The 21,925-nt window shown below is 28.5% G+C and overlaps 1 protein-coding gene across 6 annotated transcripts in view; it reads left to right on the top strand.

Moving 5' to 3' along the window:
• The window catches only part of LOC130669503 (uncharacterized), a 192,910-nt gene extending 171,916 nt beyond the window's left edge, over window positions 1–20,994 (top strand). For all 6 annotated transcript variants that reach the window (XM_057472448.1, XM_057472447.1, XM_057472449.1 and 3 more), the window contains one exon: window positions 13,088–20,994. In XM_057472448.1, coding sequence (XP_057328431.1) covers window positions 13,088–13,204 — 117 coding nt within the window. In that variant the 3' untranslated portion in view covers window positions 13,205–20,994. The remainder of the gene's footprint in view (window positions 1–13,087) is intronic.
• The last annotated feature ends 931 nt before the right edge of the window (window positions 20,995–21,925 follow it).

A 21,925-nucleotide genomic window follows, 5' to 3' on the forward strand; every position in this document is an offset into this window, starting at 1 on the left:
ATAGCAGCACTCGCCTTTGGCTCGAGCAGTCAATGTAATTCTCATCTGCAATTGTTATGTTCCACTCGCAGTTACACAATTAACTGTTTTTTTTTTTTTTTCTATTAAAAATTTGTATACATGATAGAAATAGAACATATATGTGCATAGATTTACACGAGAAATGAATATTTTAAATAAATTTTGTATATATCTTGACATAAATGCGACATATTTATGTTGGCATAAATATCCTTCTGTGTAAATATAGTTTCTGCAAAATAAAATAAATATCACAGAGATTTTACATATATTTCACCTATATTTATATTTTCGTGTGAGTTAGTCCAGGGTATGCCGGGAAAAAATAATTTACATCTAACAAAATCTTATTAAATCAATATAAATCTAATTTATCAATTTTTAAATTGATGTTCATACTTATAGATCGACTTATTTCAGATAAGTCTTTTTTGATCTTGTCACAATCGGCGAGAGTAAAGGCGACGGGCGAAAAGTTAAACTTTTAGTTAATTATCTAGGTATCGAGTTATTTTACTTTGTTACTCAAGCATAAAATCCGGAAAACCGTCACGTAGCTAGTATTAGAGCGTATTAATATTAGGTACTAATTGTTAAAGGATAATTAACTATGTCTATTTGTATACCGGACGAGAGTACAATAGACTATTCCGTCTGTTGATCTGCATGGATGAGGATATGTCCGGGATTTTAGAGCAAGAAGGAAAATACGGGTCGGTGATATGGACCCTCGAGGTCTCTGTTCTTAACGTACACTCTCTCACAATTCACCGATTTGAATTTTATAATCAACGGTTTAAATCATTATTATTTATATTATTGTCTGTTTAATTCACGCTTGGACCCTGCACGGTGGCACTACGATTTTATTGCAGCAGAATTAAATACTCTGGTTAGATTCAAAGCTACTGGGGATACCGAAAAGATGCACTTCCCTATCTATTGAATATAAACGCAAATATAAGAATTGAACGTCGGTTTTCAATCTAGGAGTCCGGATGTCTAGCCGATGGACTCTCTCGAGACTAATAAATCTGGATTCGGCGAGTCGAATCGTCCGCGATTTTAGCGAGTTTTAATTTTGGTATTTGGCCAAGGAGTCCGATCGCCTAGGCGGTGAACCGTTATGTGGACGATTAAAATTAAACTTCTGATTCGCGGCACCAATCGGACTTACGCCATTAGAACTAACAAGAATTAGAACTTGAACTGATAGAATTCAAACCGAATTAGATACGGTGCTTCTAATTTTTATGGCACAATTGTGTTTGAAATAGTTAACAAAAAGAATGCGTAAGTATTCCGGATTCAAAAGGACTCCATATGCGACAAAAACATATAACTATAAGTGCATTGAGTAATCCGTGTTATAGATCTAATAAAAGTAACGGTTTCCAAGAGTTTTAGAAGGTGAGATGTGACTCGGTTATCAGTTTTCATGATCTTTAATCTCGTCTTATATTGAACTTAGGTAAGGAGTAATGCCGGGGGTTTCGCGATGAGATCTCGGTCATCTCGTTCGTATAATTTTCATGACCTCGCAATTAATTAGGAGGTCCAGTTCACACTTGCAGTTGTCCCAGAAAAAGTAAATGGTAGTTTAGTCATCTTTTGGTACTACGCCCACACATACACACGCTCTTATAAATGTATTGTATATAGATGTACGCAGATAAATATGGATGCAGAGTGAATATACTACGGCTGGGGTTGAAAGAAGTTGGCTCGGCTCTTTAAAAAGAGAGAGAAGAAGACAGGAATATTTTTCCATTTGTCGATCTCTCTCTTACCAATTTGCCATGCATGTACTTATGCGGTATTCGACTGTGAGGGTGTCCATAAAAAAAATGAAAGCTTAATAATAACAAAAATGATAGTAAAATCGGCCGAAAAATTTTAATAATTAAATAGAATAAAAAAATAAATCTTAAAACATCTAAAATATTTCTACCAGAATGTCTTGAAATTCATTATAAAGTAATACCTTACAATCTCATCATAATAGTTTAAAAAAATCCCGAGTCGAAATATTGAACTTACAATTAACTTACGTTGACTTATAGAACTTACATAAGCTTAATGAACTTACATCTAACTTAAATAACTTATTGGGCTTGATTATAACATGAATCGACTTAGATAAAAATGTTGACTTAATTATAACTTACCTGGAATAAAATCAACCCAAAGTAAACTTGAATGTCGATACTGCCATTTAATACGTCGTATCCCACAAAATTTGACATTTTCACTTTTTTTGAAAAATGGAATCATTGTAACAATGTGAAGCTAATGTCAAAATTTTAGAGGTCAAATTGTTTATTTAGTATTTTTAAATAAATATTCTAATATATCGTATCCCACCCGCAAACTTTTGCGCCATTCTGATATGTCGTATCCCACATTCGCATAGGATCAGTCACGCTCAACTTTTTAAATTTTAAGTTAATTTTAAGGAAGCAATTAACGAAATCAGTAAGAAGGTAATTATGCGTTATTTTTGACTCTTCTTAGAGCATATAATTCAAAATTATTTATTCACTACAAATGCCTGTATTTTATGAAAAACATAAAAATAAATTTGTAGGTTATACCAATGTAAACATATTACGAATAATTTTCTTTGCCGACCGTGAAACTTTTTTATCGTCTCCTGAAAAATTTCCCAAATGTAGGATACGACGTATTAGAATGGCAGTATCGATGTACTCCCAAGTCGAAATTTGAATCGTAAGTCGGAAGTATTGGACGTTGAAATCGTCATCTAGATATGCAATGTTAAAAAGATGGACAAAATCAATTCCCTTCGGCTTTCCCGTGGAGGATTTTAGTGGGTTGCACGATAAAAATACTCCCGTTTCTGCATTATCCGGCTTACAGACTTGAACTTTGGCACAAATATTTCCAACCTTCTTACGAATTACCCACCATCGGTATTTTTTCCAAAAACTAACTCTGAGGGGGGTTTTACCGGAGTGAAAGATTAAAATACTTGCGTTTTGACATGATTTGGCTTATAGGCGTGAACTTTTGCACAAACATTCCCAACAATCTCGCAAATTCTCCACTATCGAAGTTTTCGAAAAAAATACCGATCACTTTGGGTCAATTTTATTCCAGGTAAATTATAATTAAGTCAATATTTTTATTTAAGTCGATTCAAGTTATAATCAAGCCCAATAAGTTATTTAAGTTAGATGTAAGTTCGTTCCCTCGCGGACTCGGGATTACTCCGAAATCATGGTGAAATTTCGGTGAAATCATAGTGAAATGACAGTGAAATCACTGTAACTTTGTGCCATTTGCTTACTGTGTGATAAATATCATCCGATGGTAATTTTATGATGATTTCACCATCGATTCATAGTAGAATCACAATAGCATAACAGTCAATTTACAGTAGTATAGCTGTAAGTTGACAGTAGTATTACTGTGTATTTACAGTGATTTCACTATCAGTTTATGCTGGATCTGCAGTGCTTCAGTCATGCTTTCTCAGTAATAATACCGTGATCATACAGTGATTTCACAGCAGTCTTACTATAGATTCTTCGTGAAATCACAATAATATCGCTGTGAATTGACAGTAATATTACTGTGATTTCTTAATCATTTAATCCTGGATCTGCTTAGTTTTCATCGAGATTTAGGGGCAATATTGAGATCCTATATTTATTGATTCAAAGATAATAATAATAAAATTAATAATAATATTATAATAGCAACAATAATCCTAATCTTGGTTTTTCAATAAATAATTTTTCTTGTTTAAAAAAATTATTTAGTATCCATCCCTTTGTACGACTTCATGTAATTATTCCTCTGGAGGATTAAATGCTATTTTTTTACCCTCGGTAAAGAAGGAATTTTATTTTTTTTTAACGCATGATGGGACTCGAACTGCCGACCCTTCTATTGAGAGTAGCTTAAGTCATGTACTTTAGCCCGCTCGGCCACCACACGCATTCGGAACTAAATATTTAATCTGTTACTTCATGCTATTCAATACTATGTATACTCAAAATTAAGCTATAAGAAAAATTATTTTATTAAATACTATAAAATTAAAAGAATTCGATATTTATCAAAAAAAAATTTTTGCCTTCATTTGTAAATCATCAAGTTTTCTTAATTTAAGAATATTTTATTTTAAATTATGATAAATAATAAATATTTACTATTGAAATATTAATCTAAATGATATTCTCTTTATTTTTTGCAGTAGTTTAAATTCAATTTATACAGTTTTAAAAAAAAAGTTATTCAATTTTTTTATTTATTTATTTTTTTTCATAATTCTGAAGAATTTTACCGTCTTAAGCTTTTATAAAATTAACTAAATTAGACAATTACAGATAAAGTTTCGCTCGGAAATTTCTAAAATAGCTAAATTTATAATAAATAAAATACATTTGTGCCCAAATATTTGCTAAACTTACAAATAATTATAGGAGCATTTATGAAATAATTGATATTATTTTTTTTTTAATTCCATTTCTATCGATTAATGACATTAAAAATTCAAATTTTTGATTTTGAAATTGGATTAATGATAGATGTACCGTATCAGATCACTATCAAAGTAGAGTGAAATCATGGAGAAAACGCTAATAATTTGCTGTGAAAATATCATAGAGTCACAGTGCTAATACTACTAGGTTGTCATGGGATCACGGTAAATTCATGGTTAAACCACTATGAACTGACTGTGAAACTATTGTAAAGTCACAGAGTTAACACTATCAGATTACTATGGAATCACAGTGAATTCGTAGTGAAATCACGATAAACTGACTGTGAACCCATGATAAAGCCTCAGTGTTACCATTGTTGAGTTACCATAAATCGATAGCTGATCGACAGTAAAATTATCATGAAAGTATGGTAATTTAATTGTAAAATTACTGTAAAATTACTATATAACCAGAGTGACGAAATGGCACAAAACGACTGTGAATTCACTATGAAATTACCATCAATACACAGTAAACTTACGGTAAAATTGATTTCACTGTGATTTCACTGTGATTTCACAGTAACCCCGAATCCGCGAGGGTTAAGCTTATGTAAGTTCTATAAGTTAACGTAAGTTAAATGTAAGTTCAATATTTCGACTCGGGATGGTTCAAAATGATGAAAAAAATTTTTATTTTTATACTGGCAGCTTTTTATATATTCATATCTACACGGAGAGAAAAATATCGCCAGATTAAGTATACGTATCGCTACTCTGGCTATACGCTGTATAGTCATCTTACTTAACGATACACCGTATAGCCAATTCAGCTGTACAGAGTATCCTCAGTGGATCGTCAAAATGACGATCCGTATCCTTATTTTAGGCATTTTATGAATCGCTGACATGACTATTGCGCAAACTCTGTATTTAGGCATCCGGCAACCGAAAACGATGATACGTATAGCCAATTTAGCTATACGGATCCTCACGCTGGCGATACAGATACCTATATCAACGAAACTACATATCGTTACAAAGGCTATTCGTCATATTGTTAAATTAAATAAACGAATACTTAACCTAACCCAAATGCGTATCTTTATTTTTACGAGACTATAGATTATTAAATTAATATGAGAGTATTCCTAAATTAGGTATACGAATCGTTATTCTGACGATACGTCATTTGAGGATACATTGGATAGTCTTTCTAGCGATATTTTTCTCTCCGTGTATATTTAGGAAAAAAAATATTCTTAAGTATTCAAGTATTTATTATTTTATCAGTACTGAATATACATATCCTACACTAAAGCTTGCTCATCCATTCTATTTAATAATAATATATGTAGTGTAAACATGATTTAAAGTTAATGTACCGTTAAAAAATTTTAAACTAAATATGTAGTTTACTGATAATACCTTCCGGTTAAAATACACTATAAATCACATTATTTATTTTCTTGTTCCATTATTGTTATCAATCAATCACTGTAGATAAAATTATTTAAATTCATTACTTAAAAAGTTAAGTTATCAAACTCTTTAAAATAGAATACATCAATGTCTTGTTCAATTATTAACTATCATCATTAGCGTCACTCAAACTGTTTTCAGTTGTTCCTTGAAGCGAAATGTAAGTTTAAACTTGGGTATATACATTGTACTCAAGAACATGAACGTTAAATATCTATTGATGTTAGATCGACATCAATAACTTGGTGAAAATTAAATTACTCATCTAACTATCGTCGTACGTTTCTAAAAGCCATCTACCATTATGGCTATACATTAATAATAGTACCTGCTACCTACATTTCAATATAATTCTCGTACAGATAGTTATACTGAATGTACGCGAGAAACGTGAAAGCACGATCTATAGTTACTTCAACTCGACCGTGTAATCATCAATGTTCCGAGAGAAAATAGCATACGGCAATCACCCAATCACGGTACACTTTAAACAAAATCAAATTTTAAACAGTTTTACTTTTTTATCTTTTATCTTGCATCATTTAATATATTTAAATTAACTTTAACCTACTGAGCTTTGTTAAATACTATTTTAGCAAATCGATGTAATTCCTACTTTAAATTATAGATTTTTATTTTATTTTAATCGCTTGTTCATAATTGTTAACAGCTTTTCTTTGGATTTATTTTTATTATACTCAATTGTTCATATTTTAATTAAATATCGTTAATTTAAATTTATTAAACATTAATTAAATGAAAATTAATTAATTTAATTTAATTATTAGCTATTGATTACACTGAGACTTAATAGAATCCATAATTAAATTATTGTATTTGAAGTCATGAAATTAAAATACTAACATTTAATAAATATTTTTATTATTATTTATATTCAAATTAATCAATTTCATTCATTAACAACTTTTTTTTTTACAATAATTGAAAAAAAATTTTCAAATTTTAGACATTTGCATAACAGACTGTTATTTGGCGGTAACTTATTTCATGTGCTCTCTCGAAATTTTGTATAGCTCAAGTTCAAAAATACAAAAAAATTGGCAAAATTTTTTTTTTTAACTATACAAACTCTATATGACGTATTATTATTACCCCAAGTATCTGAAAACTAAACATCTTCATTTAAAAAGTCTTCTCAGGTACTCAAAAAACTAGAATAAATCGGAAATATCTTGACGGATAACAAATTTTACGTAAGGTAAGGGACCTCGTACCCGACCAGGGAAGTACACGGTAAGAAATGCATGGCGTTCAACACCATGCTGGTGGTCTCAAGACAGATACTAAAATAGTATGTGAAATTCCAAGACAGTATTGTTACGAGTCCTAGAAGTATGGCGCTATTTACTATACTGTATAGTACTGGAGCTATTGCATTGCTCACACGTATGCATAGCAGGCACGGCGAAACAGCATGGTCCTGAGACCCATACTACAATGCCGAGGGCACAATGCTACTAGTTTTTCCCGCCATAATTTCTGGCGTATCAATCAATGTATACTATCGTATTACCACCAACACTATATAGATGTCGTTAGACTAGGTTTATCGGCCAGAAGCAATGTGGATACGGCAATGCAGTATGGGCCTGAAGGCCATACTGACATTGCTGCGTCCACGATAACTATCGCCAATGTTACTATTCCCGCAATGGTCGAATTAACTATGCATACAATTTTACAACGTATAATAATCTTTGATACCATACAGTATGGCGTTCACGCCTATACTGGCATAGTGATATTTGTAAAATATTTCTTACCGTGTAGTACCCGATTACTTATGTATTTGTATATCTATATTTACTGGATTTTACTAAATAGATATAAAAATACATGGAGTGATCGGGTACTAGTTCCCTGATCGGGTACTTGGTCTTTTACCTTACGGAAAAAAAATTGTGGATCTATTAACCGCATTGTTGAGGTAAAATAGTGTAATAGCAAGTACTTCAATAAGTAGTAAAGAGTACTGACAACTAAATATTTTAATAAACATTAATGACTGTACTTGGCGTTACTTCAGGTGTGGTTGAAGTTATTCTGGATTGGTGTTAGGATTTCTTTACTCAAACTTGTTATCTCAATTACAACTACTGTTATAGATAACAACCACAATTATTTCGGTGTATACGCTGAAAAAAAAGTGGCAATACTTTCCATTTTAACGAAGTAACTATTCCCATCTTTACATTCTAATGATTCTTATTCTCTTATGTTAACTTTTGCTGTCCGAGATGGTAATTATTCTTATCCGAGATGATAATCATTACTATTTCAGAAGGCAAAATAAAAAAATTTTTCAGACATAAGAAATATTACTATCTAAATGGTAACTATTACTATCGGCAATAGTAAATATTATTGTCCGAGAAACGAATAAACATAAAAGCATGATAATGATTATCACATATAGATGGTAATCATTCCCTATTGCACGATGGTGATAGTTAAAATTTTTTTCAGCGTGTATGCTTTATTTTCCACTGTTTTTATACTGCACTATTTTATATGTGGTATAAAAAGTACACTCATATCTAGAGGATACTCTAATAAACAGATCTGATAACTCTCCAGTATGGATTACTGTAAAAAAAATAATGAAATGAAAAAAAAAAATATTTATGCCCATCATTTCGCCTGTTTTTGTGGATATGTGTATGTAATCGCGATATCTCACGAAAAACTCAATAAATCGACTTAGTTCTTTTTTTACTAGCTTCAGATTTCTGTAGAATAAAACCCTATCGAAAATCACTACTGTAATCCTTATCCTTTATTTACTGATAATATATATTCTTGCCAAAACCGATGGCTTTAAGTAATCTTGGCGACATTTTTGTTTTGCTGACCATTGTTATATTCTAGACAAGGGCTAGAAGCATCATTATCGGTTTGGCAGTGATAAAACAATACTGACTTTCGAAGAAAATGGTAATAATAAGGGTTTCATTTAAATAATTTAACGTGATAGTTATATGTGTATGTTGTAGATATAACTTTTCGGACATCAATATTCAAATAGATAATGTGTCCTTATGTTCAGATACCTGGATTGAATATTAATTAATAAAATATTACAAGGTAAATAACCCCTCTACTTGCCATGTCCCCTCTACCGGCCACTCCGTTAAAAATTCTTTATTACGTAGATTTTAAACTAATCAATCACTTTAAAAAATATATTTAAAAATAGGTTATGAAATCTAATACAGTTTAAATTTAGTTTAAATACACTGTAAAAAATCACCGGGGTAAGTCCAAGCGGTGTAGGTGTTAAAATTATCGGTGTTAAATTTACCCCCGAAAGCAGTGTGAAAATAACGCCGCCGCCGGTGTAGATATTCTTTACCAGTGTTAAAATATTTTATTTTGTAAATATTTTTATTTACTCGATCACTATACTTGTTGATAAATGATATTTTTTATTAATTTTCATAAAGAACTGATATTTTTTGTGTTTTATAATCTTTTAAGTTAATACTCCAAGCGGACGCAGATTACCGCGCTTTTACACCTGTTACCCCGCTGTTACACCGGTATTTTTAACACCGGTGTATTACTCCTCCTACACCGGTGTAATTTCATTTTTACACCGGGCGGAGTTAAAACGAGTCCATTTTTAACACCGCTCTTTTTACAGTGTAGTATCAAAAGTGAATTTACGATAAGAAATAAAAAATTTGTTTGTCAACTTTCATCAACATTGACTTCTTAAAAGATATCTTTGAAAATCTTCAATTAGTTTACTTGATGGATTGTCGCGGATCAATTGTCTTCGGATCAACGGCCGTGTCACCAATAATGGGTTCTTAGTGTTTAAAAAATTGCTTTAAAAAAAGATGTTTAACTGTCCGGTAGAGGAGTCATTTGCCTTAATAAGTTTTATTTCCCGATGAAATAATTTAGACCTAGAGATCTAAACTCATTATTTTATTACGATGTATGTAGATCTGCGTAGATCAAAGCTAAAACAAAGTAAATTATTAAATTGTAAAAATTCAAAATTTCGATTTTAACAGAAATTTCAAGATCTTGTAATAAAAACTTTTGAATTCAGGGAGATCTACATTGACCTAAATAGATCTGGGATATTTATTTTAAAAAATAAGACCTAAGTTGATTTAACCAGATATTATCAATCTACAAATTTTTCATAGATACAATTATTTATTTATTTTCTTTTCTCTTGTAATAAATTAGAAATTTCTGAGTTTGAAGTGCGCACTTTTAGATTATCTGAATTTTCTTTTCAATTTTTCTATAATTTTATTGCCTTTGTCATTTCAAACACAAAAATAATAATTTTTTTTTCGGTATATTGGTATTTTCTACACTAACAAAAAATTTATCTGCTTTACCAATAACACAGTTTTATACGGCATAAAAGTCTCAACAAAAAAGCCCATTGAGTCAAGTTTGCTTATCAGACAGTTTTTTAGTTATAGAGGTGGAAACTTGATTTTTTATTAAAATTCCGATAAAATCACTTAGCATCTGCAAAGTTTTTACATCACATAAAAAATTGAATAAAGATTCTGCAGAGAATCACATGGTCTATGAAAAAAGACCTAAAACAAATTGATGAATTTAAAAGGTGAAGTTTTCGGTATTCTCCCGTTATATAATTTAAAATGTTTTAACTTACTAAGTTGATATTTTACACAACTATGAAATATATTAAAGATCGATAAGGTCGAAAAATATTATTAGATAATAAATAAAATAAACTTTATTTTCTACTTGAAATGACGAAAATAAAATTCCGAGCGACCTTTAAAAGTTCGGGTTACGAACTCGAGTTCCAAAGAAATTTTTGGTCATTATATAAAAGTAGAGCTCTATCTATTTTTATTTACACAAAATTTTCTAATAGGGATGTCATTCGCTTTTTTCTTTTTTTTTTTTCACTTTAAGCAATTGATGAAATAAAATAGAACGATAATTAAAATTCGATATTTTAAAAGGTTTTTTCAGAGTACAACTTTTATAAATAATGATTTTCAATGCTTTCTATTTAAATTTTCATGATAGTAAAACAAGTTAAAAATGTATTTTTTATGATATTCGAATTGGAACGTTTTTTAAAAGTAAAAATTGATTAAATCCACCTAAGGCTTTGGCAGTTAAATATAAATATGCAGAGGAGTATTATTTCCAGCTATAATTTTTTCACCAGACTCATTGTTTAAAATTCTTTATTGTTCTTTTTATGAGACTTTCAATTGCTACTAAAATTTTTTTTTCCATTTTCCAGGAAAATTGGATACTTGAAAAACATAATTACAAAATTATTTGTTTTATATTGCCTACTAAATATAACTCTAACATATTTGTATTTGTGTAAATTTGAATAATAAACATATTATGATTTGTATTTTTATTTGAGAGTCAAAGTGTCAAAAAAAAAAAAAATTGGAGATGAAAATTTTATAAAATTAATTCCCTTTAACATTAACATAATTGTCAAAGTAATAAATTACGCTGTAAAAAATTTTCGGAATGAACGCCGAGAAAATGCGGAGTGGATGACTTTTTATTCATTTAATTCCCTCGGCGTGAATTTCACTCCGAAGGGGAGTTTCGGAAAATATTAATTATAAAAAAAATTACTAATGCATAGTGAGCTTAAGTCTTTGATATTTTCACATTTATATTGAGTACGGAAATAATTACGAGCTTGCTTTCCATAAATTCACGCGAGATGATTTTAAAAAATTATAAGCAGCTGATAATAAAACTTGAACAAATATAATTCCACTGAGCCACGAACTGTCATGTGACTTACATCAACCATACCACGAGATAACATCTCATATTGTAGAGGAGAGGGGGGCAGAGTGGGCTCCTTAAGGAAAATAATTATAATATCATTCAATTTTTTTACGCGTTTACTTCTTTTTAGACCCTTGATACTTATTTTCCCTTCATTATGCTGCGTCCATTGAAATTGAAAAATCGAAAATTAGGGGCAAAGTGGGTCCTCCAAAAAATTTCGGATTTGATATTTTTTATTTTTTACACGTGTGATATTTGCAAATAACTATAAAACAATTGTATTATAATAATTAAAAAAATCATTAGTAGTCTACTGCTATATAATTTTAAAACGTAATTATTTATGTTAAACTTTCTAAATAAATTATATTTAATGAACAGTTTTGATGGTCTTTTTTAGCTCTGATTATATAAGAAATTTCGATAAGCTTATTATCTGTCTGAATTTATTGGCGTATAGAAAATTTTGAGGGGTCCACTTTGCCCCCATATTTTTTGAAGTTTTGAAAATTTTAAGGGGCCCACTTTGCCCTCTCCTCCCCTACTGAAATATCAAATATTCCCATAAAAACTATGTCACTATAGCAATTCAATAATTTAATATTTCCAATATGCATTATATATATGAAATTATAATATAGTGAGTTACTATAACATTTTATAAATAAAAAAACCGGACCAAAGTGAATTCAGATTGTAATAAAATCCGTATTCACTCCCGATTTTTTACAATGGACATAATAAAAAAAAAAAAAAAGGATTTTTTAGTAATATTTTTGGATACCTAATTTTTTCGGCTCTCCTTTTTTCTTTTTGTAAATTGCCGTATTAATATGCATCAATATATTGAATTTTAAAATACGAATCAACGATACAAACATCAACGAGTACATATTATTCATAAACATGCATATTTATAAATTTAATAATTCTATTAATTATTAATTTACAATCAGATTTTAATCAAAATCTTGTTTAAAAACTATTAAATTTTTTTATACTCTTCCTAATTAAATAAAAAATAATAATAATTTCATTTTATTTAAACCAATTTCCGAAAAACGTATGTTAAAAGGAAATAAATTATATCGATTATTTCCTTTGAACACACGTTTTTATGAAATTGACAAGTCAAAAGAACATTTAATTAGAGACGCCTTAGTATCAGTACTTCGACATAATTATCTTAATGTATAAAAAATTAAAATAATTGAATCAATTAGTCTTTAATGTAATCAGTAAAAATAGTAATAAATGAAAAGCTAAAGCCAATTAAAATATAACTTTAATGACAAACCAATTTATATATTTATTTATTATTTTATATTGCAGAGCAATTACTTTGACTGTGACGACGATTGCGGCGATGCAAGAACCGAATTGGCAGCAGGTACACCGATACTTCTGGATCACGCTTTGTCCCATCCACTTACGTGCTCCATACAGTAGTAAAGACCAGTAACACGCGAGACGTAGCCTGGAGTCTCGATCGATCTGTCAAAGGTCTAGTCTCTTTGCGGATACGAACGTGCTACCTAGCGCCTCAAAGAAATCACCCAAGAAAAACTCTCGCTTTCTCTTATTCTGTTATATATATATTTATATATACTTTTTTTTCTTTTCTTCATTCTATTATCTACCACACATTTTTTATTTCGTCTTCTCACCTTCAACTCATTCTCCTTTATTTTCTTTATCCTCAATAACGGTTCTCACATATACGTGCGTCAACCAAGGATCCTTACAATAAAATAAACCAAGCAATCGTGAGCTCAGTAACAAAGAAAAAAAAATAAAATAAATGAAAGTAATAAGAGGATGAATTATGAGACGAAAAATAAAAAAAAAAAGTTAAGAAATTTAAAAGCAAACATAAATATATATTTAAAAAAACATCATAAATTTTCTAATATAAACAATAAATATATATGGCCTATTTACATAGATTTTAATCATTTTTATTTTAGCAAATAAAAAAAAAAAGATAGAATTAATTTTCAATTTTATTGTCTAATACTTAAAAAAAAACTCGAGCAACTCAATGGAATTATGTATTTTAATTTTATTTCAACATTTTTTATTCATCTTGCATAATAATTTTGTACATATATAGATATATAGTATCAAGAGAAGCGAATATGAGGACACAGTAATTGCATTAAAAATAGATATTCACTTTTTATTTTTTTCTTCTCATTTTCCTTGGTTGAAAAAAAAAATGGAAAAAAACTTAAAACCACTTTCGTATGACGATGAAGCGTGCCAAAATTACTTTTAAAAGTAAAACGAAAAAAAATGATAACAACAATGTGCAAGTGGTATATAGTGAAAAATAAGTGAGGCGTAATAATAAAAAAGTATATTTATGAGTAGAGAGAAAAATTTCTAAAGTACAGTGAATAAAAATAATGTCATAACATAATAATAATATTAAATAATAATAATAACAATAATGAAAAAATATAAAAATTCAAGTCTCGTGCCAAAACAAATACGCCAAATGAACCGTTTAACACAATGTACGATTAGTAACGCACACGTAAACTCAAAATCACGTACCGTTGCGTGAATAATGTCAACTCATCAATCCTACTAGTTTCTACTCTCGTGCTTTGATCATATATATATATATATATGTATGGTAGAAACATAAATGCTAACATTGTACAGTCGTAATTAACGAACACTTGACCGATAAGTGTACACGCACATCGTAAATATAAAGTACGTTAAAAGTTATTTACTACAAATTTCACTAATGATTAAAAATAACAATAAAAATTAAACTTATAATAAAATAACTGGACACACGGAGAGAAAAGAATAGTTATAATTACTATGTAGAATGGTAACCATTACTATGTTACACAGTAACGAGGATTTTTTAGCGTCTAGAGTCACGGGATAGAGTAATCTCCCCATTCTACATGGTAACGTTGGCTATGCTAGCATAGGAATTATTACCATTCTACATTGACGGGAAAACTATGTAAATGGATATGACTACAATTTTACCTAGCAACATTCACGATGTTTTATTTATTTTATACTTAGTAAACAAGGTTGCCTGATTAAACAACTGAATTCGATCGAATTAAACAGAATTGAATTTTTAATTCTATTTAATTCAAATAAATTCTGTTAATTCGGTACCTAACTTAAAAATGAATTCTGTCTAATTCGGCAGGAAAACCAGAATTTGTCCAAATTAAAACGAATTAAAATAATTCTATTTGGTTTAAGTCTGATTAATTCGAAAATAATTCTCCAATTTCTGGTTCTGAATCCGAATTGAACTGAATTAAAACGAATTTGAAATTTTTAAATCGGTTTTATTCTGTTTAATTCAAATTCAAATTTTCAATTCAGTTGAATTCTGTTTTGCGGAATTCGACAGAAGATAGCAGAGTTAAAAATTTTAATTCGGTCGAATTCAGTTGTTTAATCAGGGTTATGAAGAAATAAATAACTCAAGTTATTTTAAATATATGTAAAAATTGAATTAGTCTATTGAAATAATTAAAATGCTGCTCATAATGAAATATCATTTTTTAATAAAGAATAGAGAATAATTTTAAAAATTAGAATATATAGTAAAAAATAATTTATTTGCTTCGTTTGTTTACTTCGTTGTCTTATATATATTTATTTAACGCATGCCTGATTATCGCGACTTATCATATCTGCAAAGCAAACCCTAAATGACCGTTTACCGATCGGTGGTTAATAATTTGTCAAAAAGCAAATGGCGTCCCATATTCCTCAACAGCATGTGGTTATGGGGTCATAAACAACCGCATTTGAATCCATAAGCACATGCCTCAAAAGTCATTATCGACCGTTCTCAAAAACAAACTCTACCATTATCACTTAAGCAAATAATCTCGACACTAAATATATTCAGAATGAGTAGTACAATCAATCTAACAACTTTGATGTCAGTGTCTACGTATGAATACGTTGGTTATTTTTTTATTAATTAAAATAAATAAGAAATGAGTGGTGAGAGAAGTTAAGAACTAGTATCATATAGATCCCCACCTGATTTAGGGTTTATTTTGCTGACATAATAATTCGTAAAAATCAGACAATTGTTGAATAAAGTATAGTGCATAGCACGTAGGTTAAGTCTTTATCCGTCAAACACAATGTTCTTAGTACTCGTCTCCGATGCACACTGAGCACACACTGGCGCTCGTGTATGTGCACCTACGACTCGTGTTAAAAACATTGTGCTTCCCGGATAAAGAATCACCTAACCCACTTGCTATGCAATGTACTATTATTAAACTGTAATGATAGCTATTCAAGCATGGGACTGAGTACAGTGGAGTCTCTCTAACTTTGACTGAGACGAAACCGAAATTCCAGGAATTAAAATTGTAGAAGTACCCCTTCTTTTTACTAGAAGGCGTGACTTAAAAAAGAGTGAGTCAGTCAAAACGACCCGCGAGTTTTTGAATTTTAAAGGTTAGGTTTTACTAAAATTAATATGTCAATTTTATTGTTGTTAAACTTCTTAAATAAAATATCAATTTTTCCAGTGAACCTCATTTTTCATCAAGTAATAAGTGTTTTTATTTTTTTAAAATGATTTTTGCAATATGGAAGCTTATTTAACTTAAATGTCGATTTACGCATATGAATTTAGGGTTAGAATACTTAGTTTACGCGCAACGCCTATACGCAAAACCGCGCTTTACTTTTGCGCATGTACAGTTGAGTGACAGAGTGGGAGAACACTTCCCCTGCTGTCGAAGGAGAAATGAAGGGAAGTCAAAGTTAGAGAACGAAAAAGTTAGAGAGACTCCACTGTAGCATTTTACATAGCCCTGATTCCCATGCTAGATAGCGATTTTTACCATTTTACTTGTTTCAATGTAACGTAGTTATCATTAGCAGAAAAATGCTAATGAATCCTATTCTACATAACAATATTTATCATTTTACAAAAAATGAGTCTGGTTACTATGTAGAATGGTAATCATTACTATTCTTTTCTCCCCGTGCACAATAATTTAACTGTATTGATAAAAATGTAATTGATAAAATTATTTCAATAATAGTTATTATTATTATTGTTATTACATTATATCGTGAGAGAGAATGTTTTTTATCGATACTGTCTGTCCTAATTCTACTCTTAAGCCGAAATAAAATGGATAAAGCTATAATTATACTAGTATTAATTCATTGTAATAAATATATTTAAAGTAAATAATTATTTGATAATCGTACAATAATAGTTGGTATTATTATCATTTAAATTGTATGCAAAGTTTAGTATACTAACATTTAATAAATTAGGAATAAATAAAACGAAGTTTATTGGCCTGAGGCACCAGCACTTACTAAATATACTTTTTACGAGAATGATTTTATTGATGGTAAATTTATTAATTATGTTATCAATTACTTATTGAATGGCAAGCGATCATTAATGTTAAGTAAATTATTACAATAATTTCTTTTTTTTATATTTTTTCAAGAAGAATATTTTAAGAACCTCTCATTTATTTCATCACTTTACGGAAATGTTGCATGTTTGATTGTTTTATTAATTTTTATATATTTTCGTGACATCACTAAAAATAATTTATTGACAGTTATAAATAATTAATCATCTTTTAAATCATTAATAATTTATATTCGAACAATATTGGGATTTGATAAATTTGAGTTATGAATTATTTATTTTTAACATCCGTTTTGTCACTGAACCACTGGAATTATCGAAATTAAAGGAGAATCCTCTTATACTTAATGGAAAATTTAATTTTTTAGTGACTCTTCCGAGAATAAGCATGCAATATATTTTATGAAAAATTTCAGACTTTTAGAGGATATTATTGAGGTTTATAGCCAAGGGCGCCATGTTAAAAAAAATGTAGTCAATAATTCAAAACATGATATACAGAACGATCAATTATTTTTAAGTAAATATGAGCGATAAATTATTTAAATGCTTTCAGCACGAGTATAATTTTACTTAATTCTTAAATAATTTTCCGAGACATTTCAAAATTATTAATTCTCATTAATAAATCGATGTATTAATTAAAACAGAACATAAATTATTTAAATAAAGAGCACGATTATTTAAATTAAGAACACGAGTATTAAAACGTTGAGTGTCTATATATTAGACTGGGCCAAAAAAATCGACGATTTTTTTTTTTTTTCGATACTGTGAAAATATTATTTCGGATGACCAAAAAAAATTATTGTGCAAGTTTGAGCCCTTAATGTTGATATTGAGAGGTGTATCGTTACGACTATTAGTTTTTTGACAGAAATTTCATTTTTTACCCAAAGCTCGTAAATCATCTATCTGAAAAATTTGAGCAATGTATATTCTTAAAGGAAATTGAATTCCTTACAAAAAATCTCTCTTAGTAAATTGACATAAAACGAGCCGTTTCTTTGTAACCGTGCCTTGAACATTGATTTGTTTTTTAAATTCTTTGTTTCTATTATAGATTTTTGTAACTACTAGAAATATTCAAATTTTTTTTAGTTAAGATACAAATTTTTGAAGGAAATTTAATGCTCTACAAAAAAGGTCTCTTAACATTTTTTGCTAAATTCACTCCTTTAAAAGTTATTCAAGGTTGAAGTTGAGTCAAAACGACTTCAATAACTTTTAAGGGAGTTTACAAGAAAACGGCTCGTTTTACGTCAATTTACTAAGAGAGATTTTTTGTAAGGAATTCAATTTCCTTTAATAATGTACGTTGCTCAAATTTTTGAGATAGATAATTTATGAGTTTTGGGTAAAAAATGAAATTTCTGTCAAAAAACTAAAAGTCGTAACGATACACCTCTTAATATCAATATTAAGGGCTCAAACTTGCCCAATAATTTTTTTTTGTCATCAGGAATAATATTTTCACAGTATCGAAAAAAATAAAAAATAGTCGATTTTTTTGGCCCAGTCTAATATATATATTAGGGTACTCCATTTGAAACGAATATTTTATTTTTCGTTCCCCGAAAATGTTCTTTTACACGTAAAAATAAAAATTCAGTTCAATTTTGAGCTCTTAACTTCAATTTTAAGACCTGAAACAACGTCGTTGAAGTTTTTCCATAATAAAACTATGTAAATCTCGATTTTTTTCTTTTCATTGAATAAAACTCAGCCTCATATTAACGTATCTTATATTGGTTTAAAGTTTTATTTGAAGAGAACTGTATGCTCTTTGAAAAAGTCTGCATACAGTTGCCCCACATTGAATTTTTTTGAATAATTGATAAGTATATTTTTAATTCTCATATACATTTATAACGAAAACTTAGTCATCTCAATATTTGATTTGGCTCAAAGTCATAAATTTCGACTAAAGTATTTAAATAAAATAAATAAAAAATTACACCCGACGTGATAATTCAAATTATTATTTATTAATCACAATGAACTTGTATTAATTTTTCAATAACCAATCAATTATTATTTATAATTGATTTTTTACTTATCTGATTTTAATATATAAAATAGTATCTGTAATCTTAATTTTCCATATGAAAACAAAGTCATTAGATGACATTGCAGCGAAAGTTTTAGTAACTTTTTTGTTAAGATAAATTTTTAAAAACTCATTCATTTTGAAATACAAAACTCCAATATAATGTCCCAAGTGTTCCATTTAAACTCAATGTCTTATTTTACTAGTTTTCTCTATGCCATTGCAATTATTAATCATCCAGAAATTGATCCCTCGTGACCAGACTACCGGACTCATGTCGATATTTCGTTATGGTCATTCATAAAAAAATTTTTTTCATTAAAAATCTTGTTAAATTTATTTATAAATTTCATAATAAATAATGGCTACTTTATTTTTTTTTAGTTTGTTGGAAAATTTTTTATTGAAAAAATATAAACAATAAATAATTCCCGATGATATTTGAATGTTTGCTTGATACGGAAATACTGTAGATTCAAAATAAAATAATAATAATAAGCCCTGGTCATATACATATATATATATCCATATTGTTTATTCATGTCACGATTTCAAAAAAAATATAAAAGTTTTGTTTTTTATTAACTTTAAATCAATATCCATTTGTCAATAAATTATTTTTAATTAATAAACAATTAATTTTCAATCGTTAAATATTATTATTATTAAAATTAAAACGAAATAAATAATTGGTAGTATAATTAAATAATCAATTAAATCTTTCTCTAAATTAGAGGACTACAAAAGCGAATGTTATAGTTAAAATAAATATTGTTATCTACTATATGTAAATTTATAATTAATAATTATTATTATTATAGAAAATCAAATTAATTGTGATATTAAAATTATTTCATTGATCCCAATTTTTTTGTATGATTACACTGAAAGAAACGAATATTATTGTCTAGAAGTTTTACTGACGCGAGCATTCTTTATAATTTATTTTTTAATTAATTATAAGTCTGCTAAAAAAATTGATACTTATCCCTGATTAAAAGAAACGATTCAAAAAAATTTTTTTTTTAATCTTTTTGAATACTTTTAAATCGACTTAATCGACATCGTTTTTTAAGAGGAAATAAAAATGAATTATTTTGAATCGACGTATAAAAAACGATTAAAAAAAATTGAAAACGATTTAATTTTTCAAATATTTTCGAATACTTTTGAATCGACAAATAATAGTTTAATTTCTGGCTCGCCACGGCGATTTAAAACAATTCGAAACAATTCAATTTTTTAAATTGTTTTAAATAGATTTAAATCGACATATACTATCTTCTTTTCACGGTTCCGGGTAACCCTGATTTTAAAAAATGATTCAAAACAATTCAATTTTAATACTATTTAGATGTACATTTATCATTGAGTAAATTGTTTTCTTCATAAAGATTATAGTCAGGGAGATCAACTGATGATTTAACTCAAATTTAAAATTTTTGGAAGTCGATAAATTTTTGAAAATTATTTTTTTCAATCAAAAAATAATTCTTAGTAAAATTATTATTTTCTTTCGGTACGTTTATGACCATTTACTTGATTTCAAATTTCGAATATTTTAATTTAAATGAAATAATTATAACATCAAGAAATAATAATATATGTTATCAATAAATTTATTATTTATATGATATAAAAATATAGCGCCATAAAATAACTAATGATATTAGATAAAAAAAAAAATGAGATGCCATATTACATAAGAGAGATAAGCTTAAAGTAGAAGTATGATGTCTTACTTTCCTGATACGAGATATATATTTTTTTTTTTTTTTAACAAAATTACGCTTTATTATCATTGAATATTAAACGACTGAAAAGTTTAGGTATTATATTATTCAATACATGATATTTTAAAAAAAATTTTTTTTTTTATTTTAACTATTACTCGCAGAATTATAATAATAAGTTGTTAAGGTTTCAAAATGATTTTATGCTTTACCCGTAAAAAAAAAAAATGTCAAAGAAGTGTTGACTATTCTAAACTTTAAAATATTACACAACGATAAACTTTTTTTGAACGTTTTTCAAACTTTGGAGAATTCAAATTAAAGAAAGCAAAGAAAAAAAGGTCAGAACTAAAAAAAAATCAGTTTTTACTGACTGTATTTTCCACTGAAAAAAAATACGAGCAGTCACGAGAGTAACCGAACATAGAATTTTTTTACTTACGCCCTTACGCCCGTGATGAGGAAAATGCTCACATTTTTTGAGGAGCATAAAAACAAAATTTTTTTATAATTTCTATGACAACCAAACAAATTTTTTTAAGCGGAATCTGAAAATTGATAAAACTATTCAAAGATAGGAAAAATTTCTACTATTCGTTCTATTTGAAAAAAAAAAAGTTATTCATGTTTAAAATCGAGCGTGAGCAAAATGCTCATAACGGGAGTGTTGACAGGTTAAGTCAAATGTTTTCTTCTTTGAATTTTTAGAAGTTTTAAAATCGTTAAAAAAAAAGGTTGCGTAACAACATATCCGCAGACAAAATATCCACGACACAATATTCGGGACATAATATCCGCGACAAAATAACCACACGAAAAAATATCCGCGGAAATAATATCCAATGAATAAAATATCTACGGACAGAATATCCTGAAAATTGAATTTTTTTACGGATATTTTGTCTACAGATTTTTTGTCCGCGTATACTTTGTCTGATGGATATTTTGTCGCACGGATATTTTGTTAATGG

The sequence above is a fragment of the Microplitis mediator genome, chromosome 6, assembly GCF_029852145.1.
Source record: "Microplitis mediator isolate UGA2020A chromosome 6, iyMicMedi2.1, whole genome shotgun sequence".
In the NCBI taxonomy this organism is placed as follows: domain Eukaryota; kingdom Metazoa; phylum Arthropoda; class Insecta; order Hymenoptera; family Braconidae; genus Microplitis; species Microplitis mediator.